This window comes from Cygnus olor, chromosome 8 (genome assembly GCF_009769625.2).
Source record: "Cygnus olor isolate bCygOlo1 chromosome 8, bCygOlo1.pri.v2, whole genome shotgun sequence".
NCBI lineage: Eukaryota > Metazoa > Chordata > Aves > Anseriformes > Anatidae > Cygnus > Cygnus olor.
Window position 1 is genome coordinate 20,720,335 of NC_049176.1, and position 25,833 is coordinate 20,746,167.

A 25,833-nucleotide genomic window follows, 5' to 3' on the forward strand; every position below is an offset into this window, starting at 1 on the left:
TTCCCCCTTTCTAAATAACTAATAAATGAAAAATATTAATTGTTAGATTTCATGTAATTTTCTTCTTCATCTTGGGAGGATTTTAATTACTGAGACAGGAGACTTGGATCATTGGTTATACTATCACACTGCCTTTTTACAAAATACTCTGGTTTCACACTCGATAACATAAACCAAAAGAACCTTTTGTCAGTCTGTAATTAGGTATTTGCAAACATTTAAAGAGCAATGCTCAGTTAGAAATAGCATCTTTCTTGGAATCTGCCTGTTAATTTCAAGAAGCTTAGCTGTTACAGAAGTAATTATAAGAATAAAACCAAACTCTTACTTGGTCCTCAAAGGAGATTGCCTGGGCAACATCTCTGGGAAATCCATCGATCACTATACCTTCTTCATCAGGGATCTGCATTAATCTCTGTTTGATCTCAGTTATGGTCGTTTCCTTTCACATAGAAAAGAAGTTATTTATTCAGGATTGTAAAGAAGGTTTTTTTGTTGGTGCACATTAATACAGCACGTACAAATCCTTAGAAAGTAAACATTAACTCAGGATAGGCTTAACTTTGCTGTACCTGAGGGGCCAGTTCTCCAGTCGTAATTATTTTGGCAATTAGACTCCATTTTCTATTGCTGCTTGTGCTGTGGATCTTCTTCCTTAACAATTCACCAACTGATATGTAGTTAAATCCATAGCGTTCTGCTATTTTCAAACTCTGTGTTCCTTTACCACTTCCTGGGCCACCTATTGTTAAGTATAAGTAAAACATTAGATTAAACTCTCATCTGAGGTACCCAGTCGTATGTGAAATCTCTGTTATCAGCACCGATCTTCAAACCATTATCAGGATAAATCTTGCCATTGCATGACTTGTTACTAATCATTAGAAATGGGTCTCATCTACCTGATCATAAAGGTAACAGTTTTTACAAGTAAAGAAAGAATACAAATCTACTTATGAAAAAAAAAATAAAAAATCTCTTTTAGGCTTGACTTCATTCTAAAGCTATTTCTGCACGGGAGTTTTTCTTGATTTGTAGTAGAAGGAGACACAAGTGAACTGGTCTCCTCTTGAACTCTTTGAATCCAAAGGTAGAGTCAAATTGTCTGAAGTGTTTATTCATGACAGAATCACACCTGGTGAAATAAGCCAGTGAAATCAATGGACCATTCACAAAATGGATCTAATAAAATCTTCTCTTAAATATGTTTGCATGAGTTTCTGAGGTTTTCTAATTGTAAAATACAGAAAAATATTAAATAATCAGCTGAGATGTTTCCATAGCGATTTGGTACATTGATTTTTATTGAACTGTGCATACTTCTGGTATTGATGCTTGAAGCATCTCACAGAGAAGCAATTTGCTGGGTTCAGCTTGCTGGACAACCTGAAAAATACAGAGACCCTGGAATTTAGCACAGGCAGAATTAGTATCAAAATCACAGAAAACAGCCACACTAGATACCAGGGAATGCTGAAGTGAAGGTTGGCTGGACAGCAGAAGCAGGAATGCATGTATAAAAAAATCAGAACAGGTCTGAACTAAGAGGACATGTTATGATGTGAAGAACAGGGGAACTAGAATCCAGTATGTCGAAATAGGGAATGGTTTTGATAGAACAGATATTTATGTATAGAAAGGTGTGTTTTACTGAATAGTATAACAAAGCGAAAACAAAACAAATGTTTCGGTATTAATTCCTGACACTAACTAGTTGAAATTTTATTTCAACAGACAAAGAATTAGTCTAATTAAAAATATAGTATACATTTCCTGTGAACTTTAAAAAATAGAGCAATGCAGTGAAAGTAAATATAGATACAATGAGCTGCCTGTTAGTAATAATACAACTCTTTCCTTTGTTATCTGTATCATTCCCATAAGTAGCTTTTATGTAATTAATACAGATTTGACAGCAGAATAACTTTACAGTATTTCTTCCTACATGGTTATGTGTAACCAGGCTCAAACCTGTACCCCAGCATTACATGCCAGAGAGCTTTCAGCGAAACCATCAGCAACTAGCAGCTCTTCTGTCCCCCGACCCTGGTAACTCTCTGCCTTGCCCTTGCAACTCAGATCAGGACCCACCTGATGAGGATGGGCAGGGAAACGTGGATATTGTTAAGGTGTTCCTTAAGCCTTAACCCAGCCTACAGTTTAGTTACACCCTTGGGTAGCGAATGCTTTATCATTACCCAATTAAATAAATAACGCTTAAATCAAGCCAGGTTAAAATAAATACAAATATAAGCATCTGTACATCCAACTTGACAATGTAATTACCGATGTTCATAAAACACACAAGCAAAGATGTGAAAAAAAACTGTCTTATCTCTGTACAGTAAGATTCCAACAGAAAAATACTTTTTCCTGACCGACTTCATTTGCTGTTTGTCCCTAACAAGGCACAAACTTTCTCTCTTCTTTTGGCAGATTGTGTTAGCCTTTACAGCTATTCTTGAATTTCAAGTCTTCCAGGTAACCTAGATGGACTTATTTTTTTCAGCTATCTTCTTCATTAGAATAAAGGATGTTTCCCTTTTGTAGATCTGCAAGCATCTGTTATACCAGGAATCACCTCCTCCACTCAAGTGCCTACGAAGCAACTCTGCTTTGGCTCTTCCCCTCTGATGGCACACCCAGCCTTCCCCATGACAAACACATTTCAGCAAACCTTTTGTTCTGTTTCACTCCTACATCAAAAATGTACCTGATATAAATTTTCAAACAAGATAATTCTATGTCGTTTATGGTTTATTACAGGCTCACGGTAATCTGGGATGATAGTGGGTTTGCAGTAATTGCTTTCCAGTGCGATTTTTCTTAAGTAGAGCACAAAGTGGTGCTGCTAATTGCCAGATGATTGCTGCTGGTGTGCATGGAATAGATTTTGCCAGGTGTGAAAGCATGATTACTACTAAATACAAGAATGTCTACTCACTGTCTAAAGGTTGCCATAAGCAGCCGTCTATATGCATAAAGCCACATATTGCAATCTAGTGAGCATAACTTAATTTGTATTATATAGTATTTGTGTGTGTTTACACGGTTAACATTTATTTCTGTGTATTTATGTGGCTTTATTTATTGGCAATAGTACTACCGGATAAAAGGAGCAGTAGGCTATGACTATGCTTCAAAGCAAAGGGTTTATAAAACATACTGGAGCCAACGCTGTGCTTAATTCTTGCAGATATAAAACTTCCTTTCAAGGATGGAAATTCAGTTTATTTCCCTGGAGATGCAAGACCAGTTTGAAACAAACTATCCTGCACTCCAGAAACAATAAAGATGCAAAATATATATAGCTCATATGTAGAAAATTAGAAATGGTAGAAAATTTGAAAACAAGGAAAATAGTGCGTGCATTTCAGTAGAGATACAAGAGGTGCCAGAAAAACAGAACTGTTTCTTCAAAAAAGCATCTGTCTCTGTAAAAGCCTAAAATAGCTGAAAAAAAAATCAGTAAAACTTTTTGAAACCAAGTAGGTAGACTTCATTTCTGAAGAAGAAAAGGAGATCTTGCCTTTGCCATTAAAGAGAAGCAGAAAAAAACAAAAGGCATAGATCAGCACTTTGTTCATTCAATTTAGATTTGCAAGCATAAAAAAAGGAAAATATTTGCTTTAATGTTCATAAACTTCTCATATATTGTGTTTTTCTCAATCCAAAAAAGTCCCTTTATAGTAAACTGGGATTATCCATTTACGATCTAATGCCAAATTTAGGTAATAAAAAAAGAGGAAAGTGATAGGACAAAACTACATCCCACAGTAAGTCATTATAATTTATTGAACTCTGTATCCATTTTTGACTCTGATAAATTATACTGAGAAACTGTTCACTAGAAAGGAAAATCAAATCACTTTTGTTTTTCATTCTTTTCACTTATTCTGAGATTATACATTATTCAGGAAGAGCATGACGATTATTTTAAGTATTTCGTACATGTCTAGACTAAGGAACATCCATTGTATCTAAAATTATGTTTTCTAAGTGTTTTTAAGTGATGGTTTTTGTGCCCCAAAAGTTTTACTAAAGCAGTTGTTTTAATTTAGTTTTGTCAATGGAAGTTCAACTTTTGACTTTGCTTAAATTGTAAATTCCAGTTCAATTTGTGTAATAATAAGATTTCTGAAAAGATCTGTGATTTTAAAATCTAGCTGTGGACTGGATTTAAGAAGTAAAAGGGTCAGCTGACTACTGACAGTTCAGTCTTTGATCTATCCTTTACATTTTGCTTATAAAAGGATATTTTTCATTAAGTGCAGTTTAAAAACATACTGCAGAATGGAGCTAGTGACATGAGGTAATTCATTTTATAAGATCTTTGTATTCAGGCTGTATCAATAGTAAAAATGCATTTGTTGAAGTATGTCAGGAAGCACATTTTTAAAATGCAATGTAGTTTCCTAATGTTATAATATCTTAGAAACTTAATTTTCCATTGATTCAGATGTGTGCCATCCTGGCTGATTCCATACGATTTTTCTAAAATCCAGTCACATACTCACTTTGCAGCTTTACATTTCATCAGAAGACTTCTCTGCAACCGCAGAAAAAGAACAAAAACCAACCCCACACTTTTGAGTTACTTTTTGCCTTGAAGCTACTTGGTTCATTATATGGATGATAAATTTCATAAAGCAAGGAGGTTGTAAAAACCTTTATGGAAGCATTAACGAGATCTTGGGCTGGTGTATTATTAAAGTTCAGAAATATGTGAAGCAGAAGACAGTTTTTTAACTTCCGTTCATTGCAATCTCCAGCAGTGAATGGGACTAGTATCATCCTAGTTAGGCAGTATGCTGAATTATGGCCAGTTAGACATACCTACTTTCTTAACTGAATGCTTAGCTGGCATTTTATGCAAACTGAAAAGTATGCAATACATTTTTTGTGTACAATTTTTGTTTCTTGAAATTAATAGTTCACTTTTTTCATTATCTCTCTTTTATTTAGTATATTAGTTACTCTTTTATACTTCCCATCTATGTTTTTATGTGCTTTCTCAATAGAAAGTTGAATTTGGATGAAATTTTCTTGATATTGTACAAAATTGGACAATAGCTGTCAAGCTTCATATTGATTTGTGTTTCTGTCAGATCACACTACAATAGACAGATTCAGAGAAACTCAGTTGTAAAATAAACCTGAAATAGCTTTTGTGGGATGTTTACAATGTTCCCTATATAAATGGGGGAAAAGAAAAGCTTTGTAAAATCCATGCTCTGTTCACTATATGCTGGTGTTCAAGGATTTCAGTTCAAATACTCCTGCGCTCAGTTCCAGAGTTGAAAGCCAATCTCTCTTTCACCTAGATCAAATCTTCATTCATCACTCTACTGCAATACAGCTACACAGATCTCAATGCATAAGAGGCTTCTGTGGTGACTGAAAAGGGGCCAGTTTTTCTCCTCTGTGAAAAGGAAGGCTAGCTAATTAGTTAAGATGAAAGAAAGGCATGTGTTCTTTCTCCATCTAATGCAAACTATAGTTCAATGGTGCATGGAGAGATTTGCATGGAGAGAATTGTAATTCAGAAACAAAAGATTAAGACAAAATGCTTAAGCAATTCTTTTGGCATACCACAAATATATAGAAAAATGCTTGTTTTTCTGTTTTTAATTAATATCACATTTCAGAGAACTACTGTTTGCAGAGCACACGCTGTTCTTAGAGATCCCACTGTATAGCACAGAGAAGACATTTCTATTTTCTTTTACTATACTACATACTATTCTCTGTTATGGAGAAAATCTCTCTCTCTAAAATAAATAAGGCTTTATAGGCAAAAAAAAAAAAGAGTGATTCTTGTCACCTGACACCTGTGTTGTAACTATTTAAACAGTGCAGAGAATCAGGCATTAAGCCTCAACGTAGAATCTGGAAAGACAACCATCCCAGATTACAATCAAAATTCAGAAAAAGCAGAAAGCATTGATTTAGCCTTAAACTGCAGCTATCTCTTAATAAACAGAATGCTGGTCCAAGGCTGGATAAGATGAGTTGCTTAGAAAGTACACTAAACAGCACACTAGAGATAACCTGGGGAGAGAGCACAATTAACTAATGATAACTGATGGCTCACTCTCCCTGAAGATGGCACAAGATTCACTCACCAAATAGATCTAGGGATTAATTACAAGTGAGAGTATACGTTCACCCCAGCTGGATGTACCGATCTGTTTTCAAGGTTCTAAATATAGAGGACAACTGCTCCCTATCACCTTTTTGAGTGGGCTTATCCAATATTTTTAAATATCCTTTTTTTTGTGAGCAGCTTTGGGTACATCTACCTGAAGTGTTTCAGTTCAGATCCAGAGGACCCTTTGGAAGAGCACTTTGGTTCACATGGTGGACCTGTCACAAAATGGGTGAGCTGAGTTCATTTTAGGTTAAATTGTACTGGTAGATGTGCTCCAAAAGCGTGAGCACTCCAACCACTAATGGGGATTCAACCTACAGAATATGACTGCAGATGCTCCCTCTAACTCCATTAAGATGCTAACACTTGGGATGTTGTGTCCTCAGCACTAACAATTCCACTTTCTGATACACTAATCAGGCTGCACCACTTGCGAAGGTAGACAAAAAATGCATTTAAATACATATAAGCATCCAATGTATTTGCAGTACCAAATATTAGATGAAGTAACAAATATAAAATCTTGTCAAATTGAGTCTGCTTTCATACCTATGACAAGGATAATTTTTGGTCGAGGTCTTGCAGGATCAAACACATCATACTCCTCAATTAGCTCAGCAGTTTCAGAAAGGTCAGTGTCACTTTCTATAGAAAACTGATGGATTGGAGGGAGTCGGTCATACCGTCGGTATGGGAAGTTGGAATTGTCAGGCATCACTGTAAAACAGTAAGATAAACTGGGAATTGTGGAAACATACAGAAAGCTGAAAACCTATTCTTTACACAGATTTAAATAAATGTAGTAAGTAAAAGGCATAAAGGCTAGCTTTTCTGTAATAAAAAATATAATATCTCCTAATTTTATAGTGTGCTCACTATTACTGTATTAATTATTCCTTGCCTCTATTTAGCTGATTTATTAAATTGGAACCATTAGGAGTCAGTTCTCTTGGGTGTTTCTTTAAATTTATAAGCACTTCAGCTTTGCTGTGAAAATCTGCTTATAGCAACCAGAGTTTGGCAGTAGCCTGTGAGAAGAAAAACCTGGTATTGTGCAGACAGCCTGTACTGTCAGGCAGAACTCCTCTGGTGATACATGTTGTACATAGAGATAGAGTAGTATTCTTGCTAATTAGTTTAATGAACTGCTGGATGGCAAGGAAGAATAACTATGGAAACTGAAAGATAAGCTCATTATTCCTTGTTAACATTACAAATAAAATAATTACAGGTATTGGTATGACATTTGCTTAGGTTTTATGAGAAACACCTTTTTCTAAGAATTTATCATTTCCATCGTATTTAGTAAATTAGCATATAGCTTCAACAGAAAAAAAATAACAGCGTAAATCCAAGGAAGTGAGTATGTACACTAACTTCCCACCCATACACACCCATAAGGACCAACCAAAAATATAAGCCAAATGTATTGTCAGCTTTGCCCCCATCTTTACAAATATTTTAAGTAGGATACAAGAAATCTCTCCACTAATGTGTTAAATATTTACACAGCAAACATCCTTCATCAGGCTGCAAAATATCACAACTTTCTCTCTTGCACAGAATCCATTATGGGAGCAGAGAAAACCAAATGCGAAAACCCAAGCAAACAGAATACTTAATCCTTCGCCAAAGGAAGATCACAATGAGGCTTGATCTGCTGTGGAAGTGAGTAAAAAATAGCTCAGTAGAGGATGTTAAATCTTCCATAGTACAGGAAATATAAGTGTGTTCATACTTAATACCTTACCATTTCTGAAAAAAGATCTCCTGGATTGTCCTCCATTGAGTGGAGGCAGAGTCTTCTTTTCTGGGCTGACAAAAGTGTCCCATTTCACTTTTTCTGCCCCTCCAAGCTCTTTCACCTTCTGCAAGCAGCTTTCCAAATATTCAATGGGGTCATCAGGTTTGTAACACATTAATCCATTCAACAGACTCTGCAATGTAAAATCGGACATACACACTACAATGATAGATGGCAGGAAAAAATGAGCACTTCTATTTTGAATTTTTGACCTTACACAGAGAATTCCTGTGTTCCTTGTATTCTCAGACTCTCCTATTCAAGCATGAGAGCAAGGCCTGCAAAATAACAAGATTTGAACTTGCTGGTGTCACAAAAATGGTTCAGAACAAGCGTGCTTGTGGCTATGTCTTTATACTTGTCTGCTTGCATCAGAATAACAACTGAAAATAGTATAAAAGTTCCTTACATTTTCTTAGACCTACCACTGGCAAATGTATGCACAGCAGTACATGAGCTAGATGAGCCCCAAAAGTTGCACACACTGTGTAGCCTACTAAAATACTAAAATGTATCTTTTCCTTAAAGACAGGTGAAGTCACAGGTATTTTATCTGTATTGTTGAGCCAACACTTTCACAAGTAATGAAAAAAAAAGATTCTAAAAATCATGAGAAATGCTCAAATACCATATTGATGAGCACTGGAAAAAAAAAAAAAAAAAAAAAAAAAAAAAAAAACCCAAACCCGAAGTCCACAGGCACTTCCAGATTTAGCTGAGCAGAAATTCCTAGCCATTAGAAAATCCCTGTCTCCAGTATTAATTGTACACTCATTCTGCCAATGAGCGTTATGGGGTGTGTGGAAGAAGGAATGCCAGGCCCTCCTCTGACGCATGGGAATTGATTTTCCTTGACAAAGTGATACATAGGTCATCGTCTCACCTCTCCACGAGACAACTGCATCCAACCTACTCTTAACAATAAATGTGTCAGGGTGATTTCTGTTCCTTTGTGCTTTCCCTAATTTGTGTGCAAATACACGGAGGGTTGTAGTTGATACTAGTCGTAAACATAAAGAGCTCTGATTGAGGATTTGCTCAGTTATTTGTTATTATCTACAGTTTATACAATAACTGTTACTTACACAGATTTGTGTTTATAAAACAGGGTATCATTTATATGCATCTAGGTTCTTATGATATTACTTAACTGACCACAACAACTAGCCAGATATTTTTGCAGATGTGCACCATTTTTTAAAATTGCCAACACGAGCCTTACGCCTGTAGAGAAAAACAGTTTTATCTGCATCTCCTGCTAAACCATTCACATCTTAGATGTGCTAGTAAAACATTAGCATGGGCTGTGCCCTGTAATTTTCAGACACGCATAGAAAAATGTCTTGCTTCAGAACAGACCAGGGAAAATGCATGTGTGTGTGTTTTATATAGAGGCAAGGATGGCTGATTCTGAAAAAAAAAAAAAAAAGAAAAAAAAATCCACATTGCACGGGGAAGAAGTAATTACCAGCCATTAGCAGCAGGTAACTTGTAGGAAGCCAAACAAAACCTCGCTGAACAGTTGTGGGTTTTGCTTTTTTTTTAAGAAAAAAATTTCTCCCAGCCCGAGGAAAAGCCCGAGACACCCTGCAAACTGCCGGCCGCCTGAATTCCTGGGCAGGGCGGCAGCGGGCTGGGGTCCCCCTGCCCTGCGGCCCCCCAAGTTCGCTCCCTCCCAAGGCGGATGGAAAGGGGGGGACCGGCACCCCCAGGGCCGGGACCGGCCCCGGGCCGGCTGCCCCGTCCTTCCAGCCCCCTCCAGCCCGCTCCCCGCCAGAGGGGTCCCGGTGCGGAGCATCCCCCCGAGCCCCCCCCGGCTGCCTCCCCGCTGCCCTGCCCCGCCTCACCTCGAAGAGCTGCGGGATCTCCCTGCGGGCCAGGTACTCCTTCGCCTCACCGGCGCTCATAGCGGGGACGCGGGGGGGCAGCGCCGAGCCCCGAGCCCGGCACGGCACAGCCCGGACCGGCACGGCCCGGCACGGCCCGGCGGTGCAATGCGGGAGCCTCAACGAGGCTCCTGCGGGCGGGCGAGCCGGGGCTGGGGGGGAGGAGGGAGGCAGGCTGCCCGCCTCCCCGGCCCCGCCGCACGGAGCGAGCACGGATTTTTTTTTCCTTTCCCCCCCGCCCCAAAAATAAAAAAGGCGGGGAGGAAGGGCGGGCGCAGGCTGCCGGGGAAAGTTTGGGGGTGCCCGCGGGGAGGAGGCCGAGAGGGGGCGGTGGGGGGCCGCTGGGGGTGCCCCCCGTGAGCCCCCTGAGGGGATGAGGGGAGCTGCCAGCTCCCCTGGGTAACGCGGTTCCTGGCACCTCAGAGCGGGGTGTTTTGTACGCTTTGGGTGTTGAGAGCCCACGGGCTGCTATCACCCCTGAGTGGCGATTGGTCCACAGGAAGGGACCCGAAGAGGTTTGGGGTCCGACCTCTTGCTCCCAGACCAGGCTACTCGGGGCTTTTCCGGTCTTATCCTGCAAACCTTTAAGGATGGAGACTGCACAGCCGGTCTGGGCAACCTGTGCCTAGCTGGTCTCATGATGAACAAGGGTTTCCTCCCGTTCCATTAGAGCCTATCCTGCCTCAGTTTATTTCTTGACATTGCACCACTGTGAAGCACCTGGCTCCATCTTCGTGGTAACCTCAACAGGCACTGGGGAGCTGCTGCTGTCTCTCCTCTAAGCTGTCCCCAGGCAAGCCCCGTTCCCTCAGCCTCTCCTCGAGGGCAAGTGCCCCATTCTCTGCTCACCTTTGTGGCTGTCCATAACCTCACTCCAATTTACCAACATCTTTCCTCTGGGGAGCCCCAAACTGGATGCAGGAGCAGATTTTAGATGTACTCTGATGAGTGCTATCAAGGGGGTATCTCCTGTAATAGTCTGTGGCATACTGGGAGTCAGAGTAGATGATTTCAGTTGCTTAATTGTTCTACATCAAGTCTGATGTTCTAATTAGATGTTTGTTTGCTTGTTTGTTTGTTTGATGCTGAGCTTTTCTAACGCAACATCCATGTTGGATAGGTCTTCTCAGGAGCCTTTTAGGGAGCTTCTCGTCTTGTGTGTGGATTTATTTGTGGGTCAACAGCAATTCGGCATGCTGCTCCCTCTCACCTGCAGCCACCGTCGTTGAACTACCCCCTTCTTGCTCTGCCCTACCTCCAGCCTTTTATGCAGTTTCCTGTATCTTGGAGGGGCTTCCAGTCCTTGTTCATTCGCCCACCGATCAACGCTGCCTCAGGGGCAGTTCCACTGTCTTCTTCAGACAAACCAGACTGGGAGGTTTTCCAGGTGTTCAGTCACCCACTAGCACCTCTTTGTAGTACCCTGCTGATGGGCTCATGCTCCACTTCAGCTGAGCTACCTCTGGAAAGGAGTCTGGATTAGACAGCTTCAGACCATTGCTCCATTGCTCCACCTCCAGCTCCATTGTCTGTGAATCCAGGTGTCCACTTAAGAAAGCTGCCATGATGTCCCTGAATTGCAACCTCTCATGTGTTTAAGGATATGGCATTAACCCTTTCTCTTGGTAAGATTTTAATACATCCAAATGAATGTTCACTGAAAAGTACAGTATCTCACTTTTGCTTAAGTGAGTACAAAATAGAGTAGCCTCCAATGTCCTAATAAAAAGAAATGGTATAATTGCATTTAAAAGACCTTAAGTGAAGCTTGATAAGAGGAAGAATGAAATAAATTAAATAGATATTTTTTTAAAACAAGCTCTGTCCTAAGAGAGGGCTAATGGAAGATGTCATCCTATTTGGGAAGACAGAACTGTGATTTTGGCATTTTGTGGTTTTAAAATTTATTTTTAGTTTATGCAAAAAAAATCTAGCTATATTTTTGTTGTCTCAGACAAATTCCATTTATAGGCTTTCAGCATATCTATATTTATATATTCAGCATTTATGGGGAAATTAGTATCTCATCCAATGTCCCGGATGTCCTGGAATAATTTTTCCTTTCACATGCTTTCCATGGTTTTGCATACATTGTGACATCTTCCTCAGGAATGTGATTTTTTGGGGGGTGTAAAGTCTTGTTTGACATGTTTGTTTTCTACTGTAAGCTCCCTGTCATTTTGCTCAGTTAGATCATACTAACAGAAAATAAAAATTCTGACTGTTCTGCCATAAATCTATTATCATTGTGCACATCCAAATTATTGTCTAAAGAAAGAGTGATTTTGAGCTAATTTCTTCTGTTGTTGCAAAAAAATCAAATTCTATGTTACAGAAATTACCACCTCAGAAAAAATATGGCCATTTAGGAAATCTGTCAGGCTGAATATGTGAAATGTATCTCAGAAAGGTATTTTTGTACCTAATAATATGGTACCTCCTTCTAGAAGTAATTTGTTATGAATTTGCCTGTGGCAAAATCCCCGTATTGAAACAGGGTCACAGGTCAATGCCTCTCAAGGACTCTGAAGAACATCAGCAGCAAAGAATTAAGAATACATTAATTAAATGCGCACACAAAATAGAGTTATTTATCATTTCAGGTATGTGAGTAGCTTAAAGGCAGCTGTTTGAAGGTTAGCTCTTTGTCATTTAACAGTATCTGATCAAGACCGTGGATGGAGATGAAGTGGTCTTACTGCCTCAGAAAATCATAGAATCATTTAGGATGCAGAAGTTGACAAAAATAGGGACATGAATTTGAACTCAAGAGCAGTGTGCACTCCTGACAGTACAGGCAGTTCTTCATGGTACTGGGATGAGGCAGAAGTCTTACTGGTTGTACTTCTGCCACTTCCAACCTCTTCTGGAAGGGAAGAAGCTGCAGAAGAACAACATTTTGCTATCAAAATGGTAATTCAACATTTCTGGAAATTCACCTTGAAACTTCTAATGGGTCCTTTTTTTTTTTTTTTCTCCTACTGATATCTAAACAGGTTACTTTAGGTTAAACAGGTTACTTTACATGTTACTTTTTTACATCACAACTAATTGAAAGGTAGGGAAAATTCAAAACCTTATCTTTGGATCTAATTTTCACTGAGTCCCAGAACTGCCATTTTATGTAACTTTAGCAGACACCAAAATGAATAAAACCTGGGAGGGAAGGAAGAAGGTTGTGCTGCTTAAAAAATTGAGGATGCATATTTCAATCTGCTGAGAAAAAATAATTAAAAATGCTATGATCAAGTTACTCCTTAACCTTCTTGTGATAAGCTAAATACACGTGGCTTTGATTTTCCTATTAAAGTGTAATCATTCTTGTGACCCTTTCCTGCACTCTTTCCAATTTAGCAACAGGCTTCTTCAGCAGAGGCATCAAACAGGACACACTGTTCCAGAAATGGTCACACCAGTGCCACGTACTGATGTGATTCAGCCTACCTATAACATCGTGACAGTTCTCATTCTCTTCACACTGATGGATTGAAATTGTGCTTTGTCCTCTGTGTTGCAATGGGGTTCATCCTTAGTTGGTTATCTAGCAGGCTTCTAGCAGTGTTTTCCACTCTGCTATTTTCTCACATTGATTCCTCCACTCTAGAATCAACAACTGCTCTTTATTCTTAGATGTATAACATCATATATTTGCTTGCAGCCAATTCACTAAGAAATCAGATTGCTCAGTACCAATATCCTCTTTGTGAATTACCACTTCCCTAGTCTTCTTTGCTGTTTGTTTCACTGACTCTCTCTCTCTCTCTCTCTCTCTTTTGGGTAATCAATAGACATGGTATACAGCACACAGCCCCAAAACATAGTGCACATGGGTGCAAACCAGAAACTCACTTAGTATTTCCCATTTACTTTTCAGTTTTGAGAATGGTCAACTAGCATTCTTAAATAATTCCCAATTATCATGCATATTTTTCTGTTTAAGTCCTTACCCCTGATCTGGCTTATAATAATTAGATAATATGAGGATATTGTACAGACAAAATGTAGCTTAATAAATTCAAGGTTGCCACCTCAGGAAGTCCTTAAGTCTCAGTGAGATAGAAAGCAGGAAATCCTGTAGAAGTTTTCCCTGTTCTTAACTCAATTCCTGCTGGTCTCTATTGGTGAGAACACAGTGGGGTTACGTAGACCTTCACTCTGAACCATTTTGGCTTCTGGATGCTTTTGCTTGTATTTTATGTCACTTATACTGAAATTCCTCACCCAAAATGATAAAGGAATTGCTTTTGGGGAAGGTTATTTTATTTTCCTAAGTTACCATTTTTGGTAACTGATTAATAAACATTCCAAATCATTTTGTACTGAATTTTCAACTGACCGACTTAGAAAGGTTGTGATGCTTTTTATCGAATAAAATTCTAAATTTCCTTGCCTTTTCTTCCTGAAGAATCCGACCACAGATTTTCAGGTTCTAATCAGGTTAATTACCCCCAAATAGATACTGACAATCGATCAATTTCAGTATGTCTTGTCTACATGAACAAAGGAAATTGAGGTAGCTGTAGGAAAAAAAAACTAAACAAAACAAACAAACAAACAAAAAAACAGCAAAGAAACATGGCGCAAGCCAGTTAATAACATAGGCTTGAATGACTTGGAGGGATGGAAAGAAAAGAATTCAAGCACAGCTATTAGACTGTTCTGGAAACTGTAGGGAGCATAAGGCTGTTAGAAAGTATGTTTTCCTGCTACTTATCATTTGGTTTTTATTTGAGTGGTATAATGGACCAATGCCTTAGGACATTATTTCTTTAACCAGTTATTCAATCATACGGTGAAAATCTTCCCTACTTGACAATCACCTTGATACAAAGTAAGCTCTTGAAAAGATAAGCCTCTTGATTTATTATTATTTTTTTTAATAGAAAGCTAAATGAATGGAAAGTAGTGACAACTTCCAATATGAAGGGCTTAGAAGAGTCATATGATATGATTTCAGGGATTTCTCACATTGAGAAACCTTTAACAATTTTTCATAGTGATACCTTTAAGCAGCACAACACATTGTGATGTTAAGTCATGGGGAAAAAGGTGCAAGTTAGTTTGATATAATTCTTTTACCTAGAGTCGAGAAGGATTCCAGACTGAGCTTTGTCAAGTATGATAGGGCCCACAGGACATCTTCAATTACAGGTTTCTACTTCCATGTAGAAAAAACAAAGTGCCATGAATTTTGGACAAGTTGTACATGTAAATGAAACAATAAAAGTTAAGAAAAAAATCCTGTTTTCTAGTACTGCTTTTTTTTTTTTTTTTGTAGTTATGATTCACAATTGAATAACTTTGGCATGTATTCTTGTTGAGAGCAATTGCTGCAATAACTGCAGTGTTCCGGTAAAAATTGAAGAGTCACCCATTGCCATATTCAGTGTGCACTCAGTATTCACCACAAAGCACTAGCTGTCAAAATGACAGTCAGCCACTGGTGTTTGTTGTTTCACTGGTAAAGAGCTTAGCTTCTTTAGAGCTAAAGCTTTGTTTGCTTCTCATATTTCATTGTAAAATGGGAAATGACTGTCCAAACTCTTTTTCTAAAGCCGGGAGGGCTGTAACTTGGGAAGGTGTTGGCTCACAATTCTGATTTCTATTGTAAGAAACAGTAGCATTCTGGAGGGAATTTTATTTTTGATTGAGCTAAGTCCTTTTTGAATGAGCTAAGGTTCTTGAACTCATCCACCTAACTTTTTGTTCTTGCACTGCAGTGAATAGAACATGAATTAGAGACTAAAATGTGCACATAATGTGACATTAGATAAAAATCGAAATATAGAACAAGAAAAAGATAAAGAAATTGCATCTTAAGATGCAATGAGATATGTGAAGAGACAACATGAGAGAAATTGGCAAATGTTTTAACCATGGAAATGTTTTAATGTTAATTCAAAATTTATCCTGACTGTCTGCTGCCATACAAGAACATTGTCTGAATTTAGTCACCAACTTCAATGAATGCTTTCTTGACAGTATAACAAATGAGAATTGGATCAAACACCTGTTTTCAGTAGAAGATGACACCCTGCCAGATGGCTTATTAGCAGAGATAACAGAACAGTTGATGAAACTGTAATATGATGGTTGAACTTGAACTCAGATTCAACAAAGCATGGGCTGAAAACTTTTGGCTAAATGGAAGAAGCATTTAGCTTGATACTGGGTAGAGCCTGATACTGAATTTTTTTTTTTAACATTTCAAATTGCTAACAATCCTCAGCACCTCTTGAGTCACCAAGACACTTTTTTCCTGTCCTGCTATCCAATAAAACTAAGTAGTTATTCGGTTTCAGTGCTGAGCAGGACTCTTGGCCCTGTATTACTAACATCTCTTAAGAGATGAAGCTGTTTTGCTCTGGATAGTAAACACACCCTGGCTGGGTGTTAGAGTGGTGACAAAAGGCAGGACTCAGGAGAAGCTTGTTTAGGATATTTATTTTCAGGAGAACTTCTTACAAAGTTCTGCTCGTATGTGAACTCATCATTTCAAGAGGCAGGTTGCTAGGAAGTTGCACAGCTGTACAAGTGACAAGCTCTGTGGCTGCAGTTTACATGCTTATTCATAAATGTTCAGGAAAAAAAATAATGTTTTAAACAGTATTTTGACTCCCACATGTATTTGAAAAAGTAATTACTTGCTTCAAATGTTTTTCCTTGTATATTCTGGATCTTAATGGATTCATGAAGCAAGTCTTTTTAATATCTTTTATATCATTTTATTCAAGTTTTCTAATGAAACTGGAATCACTAATATGTTCCTTATCCTCATTTATTCAAAAATTTGAAAGAGTGGCTCTCTGGGAGTCTGCAGTCCTAAGAATATGTTCTCTGACTACACTTTAACAGTGAGAAACTAAGTCGATACTACCTTTAGGTTGCATTTGAATACCTCTTGTCTGATAAATCATGACTTCTCTTACGGAAACAATGTTATGAGCACTTTATGGAAAAGGACTGATTTTACCATTCAATATTATTAATATTGAGCAAACACAGACATAGTCCCTTTCCAAAACATGTTTTATTAGTAAACCTATAAAAATCTCCTCTGAGAGAGAAAATACATTTGATTTCTAGAGTTCTGAGCAGTTAAATAGCCTAATGGATGAACTTATTTCACAAAAGGATTTGAAAACCAATGTGACAATTTTAGATCATAATAACTAGATACAGAATTACTGAAGGAAATGGAAAAGGTGGTTAACACTGTTCTGGTTCCTAGTTGAGGATATAAGGCAGACAAAATACTCTGAATCTTCTTAATTGTAAATACTCATTTAGTGCCTTGTGATAGAAATCCATACAAGGAAGAGATGGATTAATTTTTTGTATTAAAAATGCTTCTCATAACATGATAATATACAACAACCCAAAAAATTAAATACTTTTCTTTATCTTCTGGAAATATTCAGGTAAACAGAATCAAATGAAAGAATGAAAATGAATATATAGTAGCAAAACCCCAGCATTTTGAGTAGGGTTTGCAGTCTCTTGGTTTCAAGGTCATATGAAACTGACACTGAATGCTTTGAGATCACTGGATAAGAGGTGCTGTATGGATGGAAAGTGTTTATAATTTTTATATCTAGTAAAGTCAAATGATTATCATATTTATCCTAAATCTAAGTAGTAAGTGACATTATGTACCCTTGATCTCAAATGATTTTGATGTCATTGATCTGAAAAGGATTATCTTAATTTTTTTAACATGCTCTTTGTGAAACCTAAAGATGAAATTTTGCAATTTGAGCTGTAGATTGCAATTTGCAATCTACAAATAGAGCATACATGATAAACACGTGTATATATATTATTTTTTGAGATGTATATGATAGGGACATGTATCTTTTAGATCTTAGGAAAAATATGTATTTGACGTGTTTAAAGCCTGGGACTTTCACTAAAAGCTTGGGTTTAATGATTTGAGAGTTCCAAAAGGAAGATTTTTTTTTTTCTCACCACTGACTAATCCATTGCCACATCTTCCAATCCATTGTCACATCTTCCAGACCAGGTCACTAATAATCTGTTAAAAAATAAAGAGAGGATGTGAAAAAAGTAGACTTAAATCACCTTTGTAGTCTATAATGCAAGCCAGGCATATATTCAGTTAATCCATGGCCACTGTTGACTTAGACTGTGCTATCTGAGGTTTTGGGCCATGGCACTGTGGGGAGCCTGGCCACTCCACTGACCTGAACTTCCTCCTTTGGGCTAGGGTGGTGAGGCAAAAGCCTGCTAAAATTATCACACAATGTTCTACGAAACTGGGACACACATCAGGCTCTCTGTTTTAAATCTTTCATATACATACACACACAAAGATTTTTCTTTAATGTTTTTTTTAATCTTTTTTTTTCCAAAGTGCAAGAAAAAATATATTTTTTTCAGCATTTATTTTATTTTACAATAAGAGTTTGTTTTGTTTTGTTTTGTTTTAAGGAAATCCATGATAGCTCTCAGAGAGTTAAAGTTCAGGAAGATGATTTTCACTGAAAAAATACTTTTGTAAATATATCCATTTAGGCACTGACTAGTTGAAACTGATTGACTGATTGGTGTCTTTTCTCCATATAAAAATCAATCACCTTGAATGAACATGTAAATTCAAATGCCTGTCTTCAAAATGTAAAAGGTCATTACCTGCAATAAACATAGCTTTTAAATTTTCATGTAATATATATTTAGCAGTTAAAACAATTTGTTCAGGTCATAGAACAGGACAGATATACAGAATCAACAGACATGTATTAATATATTGGTAATTCCTGTTATCACTATGACTTTTTCTTGATGGTCTCTTTCAGATTCGAAGGTAGAAAAATAATCCTTTACTAGAAAATAATCAATATAGAATCACAGAATCATTAAGGTTGGAAAAGACCATCATCATTAGGATACACTCCTCCTCACAAATATAAATGGAAGTGAAGAGAAAGCCTTTGATTTTTCTTCTTCTTTTTATTTATTATTATTCATGAGAGGATTGCAGAACAATATACAAAATCTTCCATAAATTTCATAACAAAACACAATCTCATCTGGGCAGTTCTCTTCAACTTGAACAATATCCTGATCAACTTAGACCACAGAATTTGGCTTTTAAGAAACAAAGTATTTGGGGGATTGCCTAGCCACCAGTTTACTTTCTTGCTGAATGTGATATTTGGTTTCATCTAGACTTTTTGCTTATTAAGAGCCCATTTAATTTTTTAAGTAAAATTCCACTTTGCACTAAGTGCCAGCACTATAATGGTGAAAAGGCGTATTTACCTGACCTGTACAGAATGCAATTTCAACAACAGTGCATTTTTATAAATCATAGCAAAATTTGGCTCCCAAGCATAATGATTTCAATTTATAAAGTCATTCTGGCATTTTTACTTGGGAACAGCTTCCAGTAAATATGCTAAAAGAAATAGGTACTTTTAATTCCAAAGAGCATTATGTACGATGGAACTAGAACTTATAGTATGTTGAAGGATACTCCATGCTTAGCTCAGCTTTCCTCCTTATCTGCAGCAACTTCTAGAGTATCCTGCTAAAAGTAGCTGAAGAGGGAACCAAATTCCAACCAAAGTTTTAATATTCAAGGAAATTATTAAGGGTTGTTGATCCACCTCTACTTTTAGTCACAGCTTACCAGCTACTCTAAAAGGTATAAGCAATCTTTTGTCTAAAAATTTTTTGATTGCTTTGATCCATTCCAGCCCATAATGCCTCGGAAAGCAAAAATAATCAAAATAAACAAAACAACAAACAACAAACAATAAACAATAAACAAAAATGATTTTTGTTTTTGTATATATCTATATACTAGATCATTCCTTCTGTTGAGAATATTTCTTTGAATTTCTACATGGCCTGTTTTTGGATTTGCCTTACATTTTGCTTCTCAAGTGCAATCTTCCACTAATCAGTTCTAATAACATTTCAGTACTCATCACACAATGATCTACATAACCTTTGCTGGCAATTGTCTGGATTCAGTGTAGTCACTGTTCAAATATTTAACATTAATCAACGTTATTGTACTTGGTGTCTGTGTAAGCTCTTTTAAAGTTGACTCTGCTCATTGTGTATCTTAGTTCTAATACATTTTGCATAATATTAAATCTAATACTTTTTCAGGTACTGTTGACATACATGCCGCCTGTAATTTTCAAAACTTTATGTTTGTTTTCTCATTTAGCTGATGAGTAGTTCTCAATAGAGTAAAATAAGAGCTTGCTTGCAAATGAAGAAAATTACTTGGAAGACAAAAGGATATATCTAGATTGCAGACTCTACCGTAGTTTAAGAATACACAAGACAGCTTTAAGTAATGGTTCGGGAGCTAAAATCAGTTCATCAGCAATACAGCCCTTTACTTGACTTCATTTAACCAGCAAAGCTGAGACCACTTCAGTTCATTCACTGTTTGGAGGTTTTTCCTGAGACAGTCAGACACTTGTTTTTTTTGGGGACGTGACAGATTTATCATAGAGATGTCAGAACCTGCAATGGAATAAAAATTATGACTTTTAAAGGATTCTTAGATATGATGTGTTATATCCACTGCTTGAAATTAAGAGTAAAACTACTATGTTTTTAAACTCAGCTTTACTTAGGGAAATTTAATTAAGATTCTTATCTTGTTCCTAAATAAGAAGCCCATTAATTTTCTATTTGAAAATGAACCCTTTTGAAATATCAGTGGAAAAATGCAATGAAGAGGATAATTTTAAAAAGATGAAGGTGGACTTTTACTGCTGCATTTCATTTATCTTAATGAGAATGATAAAAGTTTTAAGCATTGTTTTCTATAGAGAAAAATATTGTTCAACTAGACCAAATGTAATGTGAATTCGTATTTGATGACCGCCGTTATACCTTACAAACTATGTAAACAAGTCATCAGTGGTTTTATATTTTGTTTTCTCATATTTTACTTGTATTACCGACAGGGTAACGTGTTGGAATGACTTCTAACCTGATGTCTTCCAAAGATGTGGATTAATGGATTATTACACAATTCAACATTATAGAAACTTCATGCCTGATGAGATTTGCATCATTAATTACAGAACAGAACTAATGACAAGGTAGATGGTTAATTCATTAGAACAAATGTCAGCTGAATTTCATTGTAGGTTTCATTCTTGCCTGTGTTCTCATGTGACCTCAAAAGGCACTGTAAGAAGTGATTTCCGTAATTTCACTTTGTAAATAACAGTAAAAAATATTATCTAGTTTGCTTCCCAAGTAGAGGTGAGCAACTGGATTCTGTGGATGAACAGAAGTGTAGGTCATAATGTGTTTATCCAGTGTTCAAAAAGAATCTATTGAAAAATACAGTCCAGTAAAACTGTTTCATCTGTTCAACTGTTTTCATTATCAAAGCTTGATAATATTAGAAGGAAGACGTCTTTCAAGTTATTTTCCTTTGGAAGTTCTGTATTTATTACTTTCACCATAATAATATTGCATATTTTTCATTAGTATTACTTTGCTATTTTAAATCTTTTTAAGTACTATGTTCCGTAGTAAAGCCATTCTCCTACTTACAGAAATGGAAAACAAACAAACAAACAACAAATGAATAAAATCAGTAATTAATTTGTAAACTATTGTTTCATCCAGGTTCCATATTTGAAGACAGAAATTTTGTCAGCTCAGATACCAAGCTGTAGTAGAATTGTTTGTTGGTTACAAAAACCACAAGCAATATAAAAATGGGAGATATTAAGGGACTTTTTCAAAAATTTTTAATGTATTATATTGACAGTCAAAATGAAGAAAGTAATAAATCTGCATTTTTTAGTGTGATAATACAGTGGAGCTATCACTGATGATTCCTTAAGTATCTGTCTTGTTGACATATTTCATTGCAAGAGTTCTTTTTCATTTTTCTTATGGAATCTTATTAAGTATAGCCAAATATATTTTTCTTTATCTTATTTCTACAGTAGGAAATCACCAGGCAGTATGTGCAAATCTGATAAAAACGGGAAAAGAAAAACAGGACCAGGATCAAGAATACACAAGAAGGGATCCACTATGATACATACAGGTAATATAATCAAGGTTAATACTAACCAAAATTAAGCTATTTAATTATTATTTTTCATACAGAGAAAAAAACACCCTTCGTGGTCAAAAAATGTCAGATAAACCCTAGTAGGCACAAATTCTTGTCTTAGGAGCTTATGGGGTTACATTTATGATTGCTAACCTTCCTCAGTTTGTTGGCACCATGCTGGACAGGAGGAACTGACAGATGGCTCTAAGAGGGCAATTTCTAAAGGGTTTAGATTAGAGGATTAGGACCTGAGCAACCTGCTGAAGGAGGGAAGAATCTGGAGGGGAACCAACAGTTGCTCCAATGTGAATACCAACTGCAGTTACAGCAGCTTTTTAAACAGTTGTTTTAATTACAAATCATTTTTGGATACACACTTGGTGTCCTTTCTAATTACTCAGCAAGAGGTACAAGAAACACGGTGGTAAAGGTCAAGCTAAAGAGACTCCAAGCATGAAAAAAACTGTGATTAGCATGAAAACAAAACAGAACGAAGCAGACAGCTTAGAGTTCAATTTCTAGACAAAAAAAAAACAAAAAAAAACAAAAAAAAAACCTGTACAGGCGTGGAAGCAAACACCAAGTCTGTATTGAGAGCTGCCTATAGGGAATAGAGATGGAAAAATGAAGGCAAAGCTTTTTGAACTATCTTACTGGGGAAAAAAAAAAAAAAAAAGAAAGAAAGAAGTGATGCCACCTCCAGGAATAATGCCTGCAGCACTGGGACACTCATGAGTGGCTGATGAATACTAAAGCCCATGAAAGACCGAGGCTGCAAAGAAATAAAAACCAGAAGTAGAAGAAGGAATAAATCCATTACAAAATAACTCAAGCAGGCTAAGGGAATCTAGCAGGCAAAACAGAGAGATCTAAAAAATGGAACTGTATACTTTATAATGTGGTATATAAATCAGGGGGAATAATGGCCATTCTTTTGGAATACTCCATTGTGCTTGTGAAACTGAGTTTGCTCTAACTCAGCACTGTCTCCACCCTGGGAGGGAAAGGCAGCCATATGACCTGAACACTTAGGATAAAAGAGTAACGCCTGCAGTGTGACTGCAGTTGATCTAAATACTGCTCACATGCTGTAGCAGACAGCATGTGACACAAGAGTGATGAATTTGCAACTATGCTTTTACATCAAGAGTCAGTTAAACCTTACTGTATGTTGCAGAACCAACTACATACAGCCATGACAAATAGCAACAATATTGAATAGACAAGTGTGCTTAAACTATTCTATCAGTGAAACCTAGTATTTTAAATGTCTCATCCCCTGCAAGTGATCTTTGAAATAAGGATAATTTACTACAGTTCTTAATTGCTCAGCACAAGGAGATTTCTGTTTGTAGAGTCCGTAGGTGAAAACCTATGTTTACATCATTCCAATAATATGTGACAAAAATTTGGGGTTTTTCCATTTCCTTATTTGTTTGTTATGTGGAAAATCACATGTAATGAAATTTAAAGAATGTTATTAAAACTACAGATTCAAGTATTCCAAAGAATGCCATGACTAAGGTTGCCTGTGATACAAATTTTAGAAGGTTCAGGAATTTTAAAGTGAATATGACATTTTAAAGTTTTATTCACAGAAAATATGTTAATTACTTCTCACGTCAAGAAAGGTTCTTGGTAAGTTGAAGTTATCTTTTGGTAACATTTGACTTTTCATTCAGTATAAACATCTGAAGGACTTATGCCTGGTTCAAAGATGCATCATCAAGATATAGATGATGACATTAATTCCGTGGGAAAAACTGTTGACCAAAGTGCAATGCCAAAGGATGAATACTTGTAATAAAGTCAAAGAGCAAAGAATTTGGCTTAAAAGAAACAAATTCAGTTAAAGAGTTGAGATTTTGTGTATTTGTCATTTGGTGCCTGACCAACTCCACGTGGCAGCTGAAGGGTAATGAGGAACTATCTGAGTCAAAGAACATGAAATCAGTTCATCAGTTATAAAACTGGATGAGTACATGCTCTGAAAGACAGCTGCCTGTCATTTGGGATTACTGACACATCTTGAACACATCTGAGAATGATCACAGACCTAAGCAGAAACATTTGAAAGGGGAAGGAGAAATCTCATGTTTGTCCCCATTTTAAATTCATTTAATTTTCTGGAGCAAGAAGATTCATGATGTGGCATACAAGCAGGGACAGAGGGACAAACACCCATGACACTTCTCAGTAGGTTCGTAAGAGGTTCACACAGGAGACATGTTCATGCAAAACATGAGCTGGTGGCAACTGTCTTTGAAAGGGAAAAAGTTCCTTAGCTTTATGCACAGAAAGAAAATGTGATCTAATCACAGGTGATTATGTTTATAACAAGGAAAGCAGTAATTTCAAAGAGAAAATGTGATGTTACTGACATTATAACATCAATATATGGAAAAAGTATGACTTTCTCTTTACTGAGAAAGTCATTACTGATGACAAATACATGGAGCAGGAAAGAGCTTCCTGGTTCAGGGCAGGTACCTTAGCTAATGGAAGGCATCAGGCAACTGAACAGAGGTGTTGACGGGGTGTTAGTGGAAATGAAGGAATCATACCAAGTGGTTCAATAGATTGAAATAAAAGCCTGATGATTTATTGGCGCTGAGGGATGAACTGTATGTGGCAAAGGCTGTATCCCGACAAAAGATCTACTTTCTGATCTCCCTCCCTACATCGCTCACCCCTTTTCCTCCCTGCCCTGCAGCCATCTGGGCCTAAGGCCACCTTGCCAACCCCACATTCTGTCCTCACAGTGCCTCCCACAAAGGCCAGAGATTTGAGAACATTTCTGGTATGAGGCTGAGAGGCACTGCTGGTGCTGCACCCCTAGGAGCCTCCCCAGCTTAACATGGGACATGAGGCCATCATGTTTTCTACCACCAGCTCAGCCTGTCCATGGGATGGCCAAGGTCTGGCTAGGGCCACGCTGCACTCCATCACAGGGCTCTAACAAACAGCAGTGGTGAGACCTGCTACTACTACCGTCCCAGCTCTATTATAAAAAACGACATAAAAAGACTAAACACTCGGCACAGCTCTGAGCAAAGGGACAACTCGTGCTTTTTTCAGTTCCTAAAAGCTACGCCGCCAGCACACACCGACCCGTGTGGAGCCCCAGCCTGAAGCAGCCCGAAGCGCCTCTCCCCGCCCCGTGCATGCGCAGCAGCCGCTTCCCGGAGCCGGGCGGGGTAAGATGGCGGCCGCGCTGAGTGCGGCGGCCCTGCTCTTGGGCTGCTGCGGCGCGGCGCTCGCCAGCGGCGTCCAGGTACGGGGGCTGCAGGGGGAGAGCGGCTGGTGAGGAGAGATAGAGAGGGAGGGCGAGCGGGCGGCGCTGCGGCCTCCCCGCCGCTACCATGCTGCTGCTGCTGCTGCTGCTGCTGCTGCTGCTTCCCCCCTATCTCCGCCCCGCCGCGGGCAGAGCCCGCCCCGCTGGAGCCGCCCCGAGCCGCTGGTGGCGCTCGGGGAAAGACAGGGAGGGCTGAGGGCAAAGGGGCTGAGCTGAGCGCCCCGCTGCGGAATTAGGGTTTTATAAAGTAATGCAGCACATCCCAGAAGCGCCAGCTGCTCGTCAGGCACGTGCAACTTGTTCAGAGTGTGTGAAGTTGAAGAAAACCCTCCCTTTAAATATATCTGCTTCTGAAACATCTCGCTTTGGCAGCGCAACACAGCTCTCGGTAGTCGGTGATCTGTTTGGCCTCTTTAGCCACTTGCTGGCTGAGTTGTGTGAGGGAAAATGGAGGTGAAAAGGGAGTGGGGAGTTGTGGGCTTCCACAGGTGGCTGGGTGCCACGGCCTCACCTGGCCGTGATTGCTGTGCGCGGCTCTGGCAGGTGTTTCCATTTCATAAACCGAAGGAGCTAATGCTTTTTTTTCGAAGTGTGAATTAATTCCATATTTCAGTAATTATACTCTTT

The 25,833-nt window shown here is 38.1% G+C and overlaps 2 protein-coding genes across 6 annotated transcripts in view; one reads left to right on the forward strand and one right to left on the reverse strand.

The window, feature by feature from the left end:
* AK5 (adenylate kinase 5) overlaps positions 1-10,049 on the reverse strand; it is a 94,931-nt gene extending 84,882 nt beyond the window's left edge. Inside the window, exons 1-5 of one of the 2 annotated variants that reach the window (XM_040566097.1) lie at positions 9,803-10,049; positions 7,902-8,088; positions 6,701-6,868; positions 573-742; positions 329-442 (exon numbers count right to left, since the gene is read on the reverse strand). In XM_040566097.1, coding sequence (XP_040422031.1) covers positions 329-442; positions 573-742; positions 6,701-6,868; positions 7,902-8,088; positions 9,803-9,862 — 699 coding nt within the window. In that variant the 5' untranslated portion in view covers positions 9,863-10,049. The remainder of the gene's footprint in view (positions 1-328; positions 443-572; positions 743-6,700; positions 6,869-7,901; positions 8,089-9,802) is intronic. The other variant, XM_040566098.1, reaches the window with a different exon arrangement.
* Positions 10,050-25,046: 14,997 nt separating this feature from the next.
* Positions 25,047-25,833, forward strand: part of PIGK (phosphatidylinositol glycan anchor biosynthesis class K) — a 72,567-nt gene continuing 71,780 nt past the window's right edge. The window contains exon 1 of one of the 4 annotated variants that reach the window (XM_040566099.1): positions 25,047-25,185. In XM_040566099.1, coding sequence (XP_040422033.1) covers positions 25,114-25,185 — 72 coding nt within the window. In that variant the 5' untranslated portion in view covers positions 25,047-25,113. The remainder of the gene's footprint in view (positions 25,186-25,833) is intronic. The other 3 variants (XM_040566102.1, XM_040566101.1, XM_040566103.1) reach the window with 3 other exon arrangements.